Source organism: Convolutriloba macropyga, chromosome 9 (genome assembly GCF_964194025.1).
Source record: "Convolutriloba macropyga chromosome 9, txConMacr16.3, whole genome shotgun sequence".
Classification (NCBI taxonomy): domain Eukaryota; kingdom Metazoa; phylum Xenacoelomorpha; order Acoela; family Convolutidae; genus Convolutriloba; species Convolutriloba macropyga.
The window spans coordinates 23,959,535-23,972,820 of record NC_134476.1 but is presented as its reverse complement, the minus strand read 5'-3'; the positions used below and the strand labels follow the sequence as shown (position 1 = coordinate 23,972,820).

General features: G+C 35.8%; 1 protein-coding gene across 2 annotated transcripts in view; it reads right to left on the bottom strand.

Annotated features, from left to right (window-relative positions):
- Positions 1-3,820: 3,820 nt before the first annotated feature.
- LOC142345673 (CB1 cannabinoid receptor-interacting protein 1-like) overlaps positions 3,821-13,286 on the bottom strand; it is a 29,492-nt gene continuing 20,026 nt past the window's right edge. For both annotated transcript variants that reach the window (XM_075397887.1, XM_075397888.1), the window contains 2 exons: positions 11,441-11,621; positions 3,821-5,167 (listed from right to left, as the gene is read on the bottom strand). In XM_075397887.1, coding sequence (XP_075254002.1) covers positions 5,009-5,167; positions 11,441-11,621 — 340 coding nt within the window. In that variant the 3' untranslated portion in view covers positions 3,821-5,008. The remainder of the gene's footprint in view (positions 5,168-11,440; positions 11,622-13,286) is intronic.

Here is a 13,286-nt window from a genome sequence, read left to right as displayed (position 1 = left end):
TGAGCCAGAACCGCCCAATTAGCCTCTAACACAATATGTACAAGATAATGGAAGAAGTCATCTATCAGAGAATGTTCCCGAGAAAAGACCATAAGCTTCACAAGTTAGTTTGTTTTCAGATAACATAGATCCGAAGTTTTGCAACACGTAATCTACATTGAAAATCAATACCTTCTGGTCAAATCTAAACGAAATCCGTGCATTTCAGCTTTGTATACAGACCTCTGCGAAACCGTTGACACAGTCTGCCATCCATTGGCAATGAAAAAAATAGGTCTCAAATTTGCTTTGGGGGTAAAATTCTCCGATTGTTCTCTGTGTGACAGGAAACAGGTCAGAATCGGAGATTTCGGGTAAGAAGTTCCAGTTACTAGTGGAGTCCCGCAGGGCTCTATTTTCTGGTATTTCTGGTCCATGTAAACGATCTGCGCGTCGATGTCCAAGGATTCAAAACTTATGGATACGCCGACAATTTTGAAGTCATAATCAACGATCATATCGATGCACAGAGAATTGTAGCATAGATACAAGATTGGAGCAGAGCTAATTAAATGGGCCGTAATACGAGAAAATGTGAAAATCTCGCAATAAAAGGAGACGTCTTCTCAGATGAAGCTTTCCCACAGACTATAGACATCATGAGACCTCCGCACCTTTCGCAAAAATTACCTTGGCCGAAAAAACTTTATATTGATCTACCAAATCATATCAAGCCCGTTTCGCTCTACAAAGGAACATCTGATAGTGTCTGAGAGAACAAAACAACGCCTGCGCTGGGTACGCTGCCCCAATACTGACACACTCCTCGCCACAAAAAAATTGCAAAAAATTTTTTTTGTCTCGTCTGCGACAAAAATGATCTGAACGTATCGGAAAAGGTACAAAAGTAGGCAACTAGATGGACTTAAAAGGAACATCTCACAAAACTGAAGCTTCTCCCTTTATCAAAGTATCCGGAGCACCAAGATATCCCCTTTTTGATAGCTGTCAACCACGTTAACTGAGCTGCAGGCGAAAACAAATACAAAACGCAATATCGACACGCGACGTTTCAATATTCAGATAACAAAAATCAGGTTTCGCAAGCCCAACAAAAATTTCTGGAGCAGAGATTCCGGGGTTTTCAATATAAAAGCTCATATTGCCGCCTAACATACCAAACAAATGAGGGATCACCAAACTTTACAATTTTTTTCCACGAAAACTATACTGAGATAAATCCGTGCTCGTGGAGAATAATATGCCACCGAGAGAATTGCAATCCCCTTTTGAAATAAGTGCTAGTGGCAAACTGAGAGGACCAAACCCGAGAGCCGTTAATACTATTACTGCATAAGCACACGTTTGACAGGACAACGGGCTAATCAATAGGCTATATAAACCCAGTTGCGGACAAAAAGGCTTAAATTGACCAAAAAAATAATTTATTGAACTCAATTCTTCGTTAGCACAAATGTCAGAATAATCATTAGGTGGCAAAGTCCAAGTTGCTATTCACGATGAAAGATGATTACATTAATCGTGACCATGAGTGACGGCAAAGCATGGTTTTAGGCAGCAGTATTTTTGGATAAACTTATGACTGAGCATTCAGTTAGCCCGAAACCTCTATGCTCGAGTTTAACTAGTAAATACTTGAGATCCTGATTTGAGACTTAAATGTTGTTGTGAGCAGTTATATTGGTAATTACAACTGCTAACTAGGTCTTCTTAGTTCACATTGTGTATTGCAAGGGACTTATTGAAATTAATACACAATTAGTCTTGCTTTCATTATGGTCTAATTGACAAGTTATTAACTATCGCAGGTCGTAACCGCTGGCAACTGCGACGGCGTGGACAAGTGTGACAAAAAGTGTGGATCCGTGGATCCTTAAAAATGACCTTGAAAATACCAGTATATGAACTCGAGCAAATGGACTTTTTTCCACGTAAACATAAAAAATTTTTGTCAAATGGCAGAGCAAACAAAAAATTGATTTTTTATTAAAGTCACATATAAAGTGAATCACGATAATCTAACCACCCAAAAAAGGTCAACCACTTGAAAAAACTGCTATCAATCCAGAAAATAGCTTCAGAAGAACTGCAATGCTGTATCAAAAACAGAAAAAGTGCAAACGCAACAATTTCTATTCTTAACTCAGGTAAGAACTATGTCGTTACGTTTGAGTAGTTTCATTTACAGTAAGATAATCCCGACTGACATACATTAGTCCAATTAAATAGAGCAGAACCTAATTTTTCTCGCAATTGAAGACGATGCTCAATCGAATGCAAATGATGTCAAGAACAAAAAAAATTGTTGAAGAACGGCATGACGCAACAAAAAAAATTATTAAAGGAGCTTAAAAAATATAAACGAGAACAATGCTCGACAATCTATCGCAGCTGGCTTTCACAAACAAGTCACGAAGCCTTTGAAACCAAAAAATCAATGAAAACTGATGCATTAATAACCGCAATTTGAATTAACGGAAGTTTTATTAGAGAATTGGGGAGATTAAAGAGAATAAAAAAGCGAAGACACGGGGGTTGCATACGGACTACGTACTTGTACTAAATTAAACACTCAAACTAAGTGTTTTTCTGTCTCGAACAGAGTTTGTAAACTTTGTAACATTATCAGGAGCAACTGAACTCTGGTGTCTAAAATTCTAAAGCGAGCAACTTAGTCGTGTGAAAAGCTATGAATGTATAACCCAAGAGACCTATTCTTAATAAATTGAATTCGTTTAGAATACACGAACCTAACCAACTAACGTCCGAAGAAATGTTCTCGAACGACTACTGAGAACTGAAATCTACTGCAGCCTGCTTCAATCGGTGGACTATCATCAGAGGTTATTATGTACCACTATAACCACATAAAATTTGACGTAAAAATGACACCAATTTCGGCGGACTTTTAGTAATAAACTGCCGCAACTTGAGTTCGGCTACTGACTTTTGTGAAGAGAAAATTAGATCACGCAAAAAAGTCAAGGGCGCAAACTTCACTCACAAATTCAAAACGGTCGATCAAAAATTTTGCAAAAAATACACCAACACGTTTACACTAATTGCTTCAAACTTCGTTCAAGCAATTAAACAACCAAAAAACAGGCCCTAAGACCTTTTTTAAAACGGTTACAATTTTGCACTCCGAAGCGACTTAAAAGCTGTGGCCAAGAACACCTAACTTCATATATCCTGAAAACTTTGTGGCCAAACAACAATTGCAAAGAAAAATCCAAACAATTGCTAGAATTTGTTTGACAGAGATTTCATATATTGGCTCACTATTAGTAAAAGTGTCGTTACGAGTCACAAAATGCCATAATGGTAAAGAAGAGCAGAGTGCATGAAAATATGCCCACATTTGTACAGATTTTTTGATACTTCAAGGAAGAAAATCGAATCCAATTTCGGTGCGTTTTCCATTTATTCAACTTTTATTGTTAAAAAATTACAGTGAATTTACTCAGTGAAAAAATTACAGAGTGAAAAAATTACAGTGAATGATCAAGCAAAATTGAAGATGTCAGAAGTAAAAACAAGTCACTTGATAAATTAAATCGCGCACGCGAGCGAAAAAAATATTGCGAACAAAACCGTAAGGCAAAAGACACACGTTTACAATAATAGCAAAATAACTTAAGCTTACCCGATATCTAATAAGAAAAGCATTTCGATTCTTCAATTTAAGATCTTATGACGCTAAACATTTCTCACAGATTTCTCTGGTTGAAATAAAGGCGGCGATGAGATCACGCTTTGAGTAGAGTAACGCCTCGAGCCCTTTTCAAATTTCACTCATTGAATGATGCTAAAAAATCAGTTGAAAATAGAACGCATATTATCAAACAGTAGTAATATGAATAGGCATGTAACAATCAATTCAAACAATAAATATTCAATCTTCTCTATGTAAAAATAATGACGTAATCTTCCCTTTTAAGAACAGCTGAACAGATGGAGAGGTATGTGCGATTGGTAATTTTTAACAGGAGAGAAATGATATTTTATCAAATATAGCAACAACTCTATTTGGCAGTTGGCTTGAACAACAATTTATTTACAATCTACTTTCGACAACCAATTATTATTGTTGCAAATTAATATTGATGCAAATTGTCAAAATTATTGTTAAGAAAATGACTTGCGGACCACTAAAATTTAACTAAATTTACCAAAATAATTTGCACTTATGAGCGTTAACAAATCTAGACTTGTGGTAATATTGAGCGGTTAGATAACAATGGCAGCGGATTAGATGCGCACAGCTTTCCCAAAATCTATCTTTTACAAACGCTTATGACAATTTGCATAATTAACTACAATTTCATTCGATTATATTACATTCAATATTCGGTAAGGTAGTGTAATCCCCTGTATGGTATTTGATCTGCATAATAACCCTAATGATATTGCGCGATTCAAAGTACGAAGAGATGTTACGATTAGATTATCACAACACGACAGCGGTATTTGTGTGAAGCAACGACTAAGACATAATAACAGTGCAAAAGTCTCCTGGCTTGAGACGTGGCCTTTTGAGATGTCCCCAATCCAATTTTAATTCAATTGAGTAGAAAGCCAAAAAAACCAAATAAATAGACCGCTCCGAAGAAAATGCTTAAATCATTGTTTCACACGAGGTTTCAGTAAAACTAAAAAAATTAAAACAGATTAAGGCGGAATTGAATTTAATTTGCTATTTATTCATTCTATTTGGACTAAGTGTCAAAATTGGACCTGAACATTACGAAGCTCTTGAAAGATAACGTCTAAACCTTCGTTTGTGTGCTCTCCGATTTGAATTTCGCTCTTCAGAAATCTCGGTTGGTATGACACCGCAGGTAATTGATGGCTCGAGTTGTTCATATCTCAGAATCTTCGATAGTCTTGAAAGTAGTTATTTGATGGTAGTTAGTTATTCTGCTTCACGCTCTTGATGTAATCAGAACAACAATCTAAATGTGGAACGTGTTAGGTTCATTAATGTGTGTGCGTGGGCGTTGTGGTGTCAGGTGATGGTGTATTGAGTAGAGTAGTCTAATAAGCTCTGTTCATTGATAGTGAATAGTTGTTCGATTGAGTAGAGTCTTCTGCCTCCCTGGTGTTTTTTGCTCTTCTCTCCGTATACTTTACACTGCAGCTTCAACCGCACTTCGCCCAGGTTCATCTGAAAGAGCAGAAACATTTAAATGTTTAAAAAGCCACTTCATTTCCAATAGCAGATGTTACACTAACTTACTTATTATTACGTAACTGGCGTGCATAGCGTGATAAAGTGAAAAAAATCATTTCAATTACTGATCCTGTGTATTAAAAAAAACTACATACGAAATTGAGAAACTTTATGAACAAAAACTTCTTTATGCTCCCACTTCCGCCAGAAACCAACTCGAAGTTTGTCTGAAATACAAATAGCCTAATCCCTTTGTGATCTCTGTAGAACTGAGAAAAGCAAAATTAACAGTTGAGTGGGAACAGTCTGTTCGATCTTTCAGAGGTATTTAATACATGATCGAATTTGTTATCGTTTGTAGCCACGTTAGACAATAACAAGTTTTTGAGCATACTGTGTGAGAGCAAGCGGGCTCGTCTGTGTCAGCGAATTAAAGTCTGACAAACATTGACTTTCTGAGTAAAAAGGTTTATTCATAGCACACTTTACAATCAGAAGCAACTCCTTTAGGTAGATTTCAAAGGAATTTCTTTCAACCAAGAACTAAACCTTGAGATAAAATGGCGCAAATTTCAACTAAAATATTAGCCTTATGAATTTTCTAGGGCAAAAATTGGCCTCAGTATATACCTAGCTGATCGATCAAAAACGGAGCATTGGAAAGTCAGCAAACGTAACCAGAGGATTGTCGAAAAGAAGCATTTATTGACCACCTTGACCTTTCTTGAGATTCAAACAAGTAAAGAAATCTAAAAGCTGCTGTTTTCCAAGCATTGTAATCGGACTAAATTTATGTACTAACTTTGTGATCATCTTGCAGTTCAATACACTCCGTTAACACGGAATTTTGTTAAACGATACATCAAGTTTATCATTTTGAGGGCTAAAAAGATTTTTTTTAAACTGAAAATTCGGATAGATTAAATTGAACTTTTTGGAAACTTTTAATCCGTTCACTCTAACAACATTCAGGAACCACTCTTAATCAAGCCAAAAGAAACAAACCAGCTAAGTAAATTTAATCAAGACAATTGATTCAAAAACGAGAATTCTGCTAGATCTGCATTTCTTGATCCTTGAATAAAATGCCGAGATGAGGGTGGCTATTGATAAAAACGACTTTTAAATTCGATTTTACAACGGAGTTATCGAGGTTTAAAGTTTCGTGAACATTTGACTAACTTTCATTGCTTTTGTTCACTTTTTCCGTATTTTTAAGCAACTTTTTGGCACTTTTGCTGAAAATATGTCAAAATTGTTAACGAGTGTTGTTGGTTTCACCTCAAAAGACCACCTTTTGCATCAAAAATGGCACCCAATAAGCTCCTTTAGTCTACTGTTTATATTTGCGAAGAACTGCTGACAAAATCGTCGTTAACTCTAAGGGGGGCTAGTTTTACTTGCGCTTCTCTTGAGAGCGTTCTTGAATTAAAACTTAGCCGATTTTTGAACTAAATGAAATCGATAATTATCTAAAATGCATCATTTATATTGACTTTTTTGCCAAATTATCCAAATCAAAAAGAAATTTGGAACAATTACGAATTCCTAATGGGCGAACACTAATAGCAAGGCTAGTTTTTGTCGATTTGTTGTTATTCACAGTCCAAAAAATCGTATTGTTATCAGCCGCTTAGCAGAACAATTCAAATCAAGGCTTACTAATGACAGCTCCAATTGGCTCCCTCAGTTTTTAGTAACCCTATCTAGTTACTTAAGTCTTAAGCCGATGGACCTTTTGGATTTTAAAATTAATTGTTTTTAAAATAAACAATAGATTAATGAGCTTTGCCAGTCTTTTGGTCAATTAGTAGCTTAAGGTCAGCAAAGCCAGCTCGCGTCGTTTTTCTAGCGAAATATAAATTGACAATTATTAAGTTTTAAGTTAACAGTTTTTTGGCATCGATACGACGAGTTTTCAGAAAAGATTGTCGATTTTTAGACGCCGTCTTCTAGCAGAAATTACTGAAATTTTTGTATTTAGTTGTTCTTTTTGTAGTCAAATTATTCTGGATGAATGCAGCTCTTAACGGCTTCCATGTATCCACAAAGGAACTTATTTTCTGAGTTGATAGCTAAATATATTTATTGAGGTTTTGCTCATCGCCTTTGATAAAAGTTTTCACAAAAATTTTCCGTAATTGAGGTTGTTTTTCTTGTCTTGTTACCTTATTGACCGGCCAGATATCAAATTATTGACTTTAAAAAATACAGCACAATCGAGCATATCCATTTTTTCAGGGATCAACACCACCGGGAATTCACACCGGCTTCGACACCGGTTATTCGCAAAAATTTCGTCTATTTTTTTTTACTTTTGTCTGTATTTGTCGTTCTTTTTGTGAAAAATCATAGATCTGTATGAATTTCTTAGGGGAAACAAATGAACCTATTTAATGATTTCAGTTGATAGCTAACGTTTTTGTGACTCGGAAATTAATTGTTTTCAAAAAACAACAAGGTATTTTTTAACTACGGCTTTTTTGTAGTCTACTTGTTACCTTTTTGCCAACTTGTTATCTAGTATCATTATTTAGAGGTCACATACCACATTGTCGAAGTTCAAAGAAAGCGCAATTGATTATATCTTGGTAAAACTTTTTAAAAAAATCCAGGAAAACGATTTTAAATGTTCACACAACGCAAATATTGAGCTTTCAGTGTCCTGATTCTGCTATAATTTTTTCTAGTGATAACTTAAGCCAAAAAATATTAAGCTAAACTCAATTTTTTTTTCTGTTTTTCCTCTTTGATATCTTATTTTTCAAAATGCATACAACGGCGAATAACTACAGTAAAATGAGATTCCGCTTCTCTTTACAATTGAGTAGGTGCAAAACTTTATTACCATATCTGAACAACACAATAGTGCATTTGCTGCCGATATCGTTTGAATATCTCACCTAATGAGTGAGAGGAGTTGTTTCATATATTATAAACATAACCGACTAACGTCGGGCGAATTACTCTCAAACGACTGGCGAGCGGTTGGCTTGGTCAGTAGCTAGACAAGGTTTAGTCAGGCTAGCTTTAGCTTAATTGAAAGGGCGTAAGTGAGCGTAGAGGGGGGGGGGGGGGTGTGCACCAGGGGAGCTGATGGGGTGGCAACATTGTGGGGGGGGGGGTCAATCTCTAAGAACAGCCCTTCGCACCAAAGCATAATTCTCCAAAACAAATGCTGTCAATAGCATACTTGAAGACTAGTGAGCTGAAAGGCTCTAAGAGCACTTAATGCCCACTGGGCATTACCTGTTTATCCCGCTTTTTCGGACGAAAAGTCAAAAGCGTCAGACGAAGAATTGGTCAAGCAAAAAATCGCATAAAAAAGACCGACAGTACTAATATAATTACTACAAACATCGTTTGAGAGCAATTAATCAACTTTAAAGGTCTTAACATAAACCGAATAACGTCGGCCAAATTTCTCTAGAACAACAGGCGGGTAAATTTAGTTAACAGTAGTAGTAGTAGTATAAGACTTCAATTACTTTCTGAGGGTATAAACAAGGATGATGATACAAATCGTATAACAAGACAAAAATGATATAAATTATGTAACAGCTAGAAAAACATTAATTAAACAGAGAGTCATGCTATACAGAAACTACATCTACACCTAAGGTACCACGTGCAAGATAAGTCAAAATCATATTTATCATTTCATTGCCATTAGTAGACTTTGAGTTGCGATTTTGGATTTGCAAGTATCCTTGAAAAAATTGATGCTGACATTAAGTAAATCCGCGGCGTCATTTATAATACGTTCAACTCTGAAGAAAAACGATTTTTCTGTACATCTCTTCTTAGCTCGTGTGAGCGCCAGACGTTCACGATCAAGTGTTCGTAGGTTTAAATCCTTTGAGTCCAACTTGAAAAATTTGTCAAAAGATATGCAATTCTCGTTGTTTAAGATTGCCGTAAAAACACGTATGTCACGCTCGATGAGTTGATAGCATATTGGCAGAGAGTTGGATAATTTTAGCAGGGAGGAGTAGTCATTGTAACCAAAGCACCAACGCAGGCCATGGATATTGAGCTGTTCTAACTTCCGTAGATCAGAAATTTCAGGAAACCAAGCAGGGTATCCATATAGAAGAACCGATAAAACACATGCCTCGAATAAATTGAATTTAACTCCAGATGGGAGGTTGAACGGAACACTGTGCTTCAAGTAATTGAACGATCGACGAGCTTTTACTATTTTTGTTTGAATAAGACAGCCTACACCATTTTTTGAGTGCAAAAGAATTCCACCCAATGAGGAATGAAAACTCTCAACAACTCCCGTCGTAATAGACTGCAGAATTAAACTCGGCTATCGGTGCCTGTTAATAGCTTACCATAGAATCGTCTTTATTTTAGCAACATTTTTGAATACGAGCAATTCATGTCAAGCGAAAACAAGAAGTCAGGCGTGAAAAAGTCACACAAGAAGTGATATCGCTAGAATGTTCCAGAACAAAACGTGCAAGCAAAAAATTCAACCGTTTAAATTAATTGATTCAAACTTCGTTCGAGGAGTAAAAAAATATGTAATAATGGTGCTCATATTTTACAGGGGAGACTGTTTAACTAATGACCAATCCCCAATCCCTCAGGCTACGATTCGAACCTCGATATTGATGTTTTCGCAGCTTTACATTGGTATAGATAAATTGTGATTGATAGTACCACCTCTTACTGACCACAAACAATTAAACCGACTAACATCCGACAATTTGTTCTCGAACGACAGACAATCCAATTAAATTAAAATTTTAGCCTCGAGAACTTTTTATGGTTGCAAGACATTCCGACAAGGAGGGGTTCCAGCCTCCGGTGTAATAGACCGAAGCCTAAACCACTCGGATATCAAGGCCTTGTAATGGCTTATCTCGCACTCGCTTTCATTATAGCTACAGAGTTAATGTCTCAACATAGCCGGCAGATTGTCGGAAAATAGCCACTAGACGCTTATGGCCTTCCGTAAAATTGAAACAATTAAAGAAAAAAGATAGACAGATTGACCACCAGTCCTTTAATAGACCACTGGACTTTTTGGGTAAGATTCGGACTGTCATTTTTATGAGAGAAACCGCCATATAAGGAAAAAGCCCTAAAAGAGTTTGTTTACATTTAATATTCGAAATCAAAAACTCAGGACTCTAAAACTCAAGAATTAGGGCATATACGTTTGGCACTACTTAGTTATGCACACTATTGACCTTTAACAAGTAAATGTTCATATATTTAAAGTTCATTAAGCGAGTTCAGAAGTCATTTTTTAGTGAGCTAAGTCACGCAATTGACCTAAAAGCAGAACAAATGACGTCACGCACATAAATTTTAACTACAAAACAGTAATCACTGAAATTGAAAAGTCAATTCCAAGAAATCAGGTCGCAAGAATCATCGATGGAGACGACGAATAAAAAAACATAGCAGGACAAGTCCTGACACACAATTCAAAGAATTTTCATTGACTAAACAAAAAACTATACCTAGAACGGACTATGAGTGAATTGTGAATACAATTTCTAAAAAAAATCAGAGAAAAAATTTTTTAATAAAACAAAATCAATGTCAGAATGCCGCAGGTGAACAAAAAAACACTAGCGAGAAATGGAAATTTGGTTCAAACAAAAAAAAACTAGGCATAGAATAAACTATGAATGGATTGAGAAAACCATTTAGAAAAAAAACCCGATCCACACAAACCAATAAATAGTAAAAATCAAAGTGAAATTGCCGCACGTGAACAAAAAATCCTTAGCGATAAAGCGAATTTTAGTTCAAACGCCGTTTCTCACTCGAATTTTAAAATTCGGGTAAAAAGAAATCACGCCGCAAAACCACTCGGTTTTTCGCTCCACTTCATGTTTCGGCGTGACCAAATTACTACTCGAATTTGACTTAAAAAATCATGAAAATTGTGTGAACAGATCTTATAAAAAAAGACAGCGCCCCAATACAATTCAAATTCTTTGATTTGTAATCAAATTCTTTGAACTGTAAAAACACGATGTCCCCAATAATAGCCGCTATCGCTGCGCGGCTATTACAAAGAGCAATTTAGGTCACATAAAAGTCAAGTCTGAAAAAGTCACTCAAGTAGAGAAATCGCAGAATCTTCTAGAACAAAACGGTAAAGGGAAAACTTTGCATACAATTAATTATAAATGAAGAACCATGCATTAGTTTGTTCACACGTGGTAATGAAAGCAAAAAATTTCCGTCACAGCGAAGGAGCAATGACGAAGTTTTCATTAGTTTTTGAGGTGTACTAACGGGGAATGCGAGCACTATGGTCTCCCTGCTGTTCTTTTTGGACGCGGGCAACATCTCCGGCAACAGGTTCCAGTTGAGGACGTATACTGCCTTCTGTTGATCCCTGGATACCTCCTGTACTCCACAACCAGCCAACACATTCTTGTCTGTGGCATCTTCGTCAAGTAGCACGTTCATTACACTGACAACACACAAGTGAAAGTAGAACTATTCGCCATAGTGAGGAGAATTTCAAAAAAAAGTTAAACGCAATCATCGTGTACACACTCAATCTGATATTCGCTACCCCACTTAAAGGGAAGGAGAAGTATATACTCATAGGGTTTTTCAGATGTTCATTTTTCCATTTCTTTCACTTCTTAAGCAGTTACTTCGATAATGCATGACATAAACAAGGAGATTTGTTCGCACAACGCTGTCAAATAACAGCATCCTCAGCTAGTACATTGATTGGTAATTTGATTTGACCTGATACAGTTTTTGAGAATAAAAAACTTGGTCTACTTTTCAAGAATTTGTGAACTTGTATCTGATTTCTTCGTGTTTAACATCTCTATAGCATCTTTCTCTAAAAAATACACAAATAGATAAACAAGTCTCAATTTTTTAATCTTTGACGTGTTATTGTAATTTCATTAGGCCATTGGTGCGTTAATTCGATAGTTAAAAACCGTTCGTTAAGAGATCACAATTTTGAACAGTCAAGTAAATAAAAACAAAAAGTCTCAGAAAGCAAGGAAATCGGACGAAAACTTCGAAAAATTTGTGAATGTTTGGACACTTTTCATTTTTCGCATTGTCTTAGGATTCTTGTTCCAAAACCAGCCAGAATATACTGGTCTGTGGCATTTTTGTCAAGTAGCACATTCATTACAAAGTCAACAAACAAGAGCAAGTAGAACTACTCGGAATAGAAAGAATTTCAAAAAATGTTAAACGCAATTATCGTGTACAAACACAAACTAATATTCGCAACCCCACTTAACGGGAAGGACAAATATATACTCCTAGGGTTTTCAAGATGTTAATTTTTACCAATCGATACATTAGAAAGCTAGAAGTGGTATTAGAAAGCCAAATATGTTGAAATTCGCAGGATAATGATATTATCCTCGTTTCTACCATTTTGCAGCATTTTGATACCAATTTCCCATTTACAGTTGCTATGTTGTTTGACAGGTCCTGAGATTTATGACTCTGGGCTAACTTATATCGAGTTTGGCTAAAAACCAGATCATTTAGCACCGCCAAAGCCTTTTCAGTTGCAATTTCTGCTATGAGCAATTTCCTAAACAATTTAAATCTCTACAATTTCTCACCATATTCATTACCGTCAAATCACATTAAAGCAACAGAAAGATTACTTCATTTTCTGACTACTTCTGAATATGCTTTTTATGGAAGAATTTTTATCCTCGAAATTTCAAAATTAATATTGAGTTGAGGCAGTCTATAAAATTTTGACATTTCATGCTCCTATGCATCAAATGCTGCCCAAATATAGAACAATGTCTATAAAGCATTATATTTGATGAAACAATATCAATTTGTTATTATGTGTATCAGAAATTTTTTTGAAAAATGCGAATCGAGCAGGACATTTCTTTACTTCTTAAGCAGTTACTTCATAGCAGTTAGTTAGCATGACAATAAACAAGGATTTTTTCGCACAACGCAGCCAAATGAGAGTATCATCAGCTAGTACATTGATTGGTATTTGATTTGACCTGATACAGTTTTTGAGAATAAAAAACTTGGTCTAATTTTCAAGAATTTGTGAACTTGTATCTGATTTCTCCGTGTTTAACATCTCCATAGCATCTTTCTAAAAAATACACAAATAGAT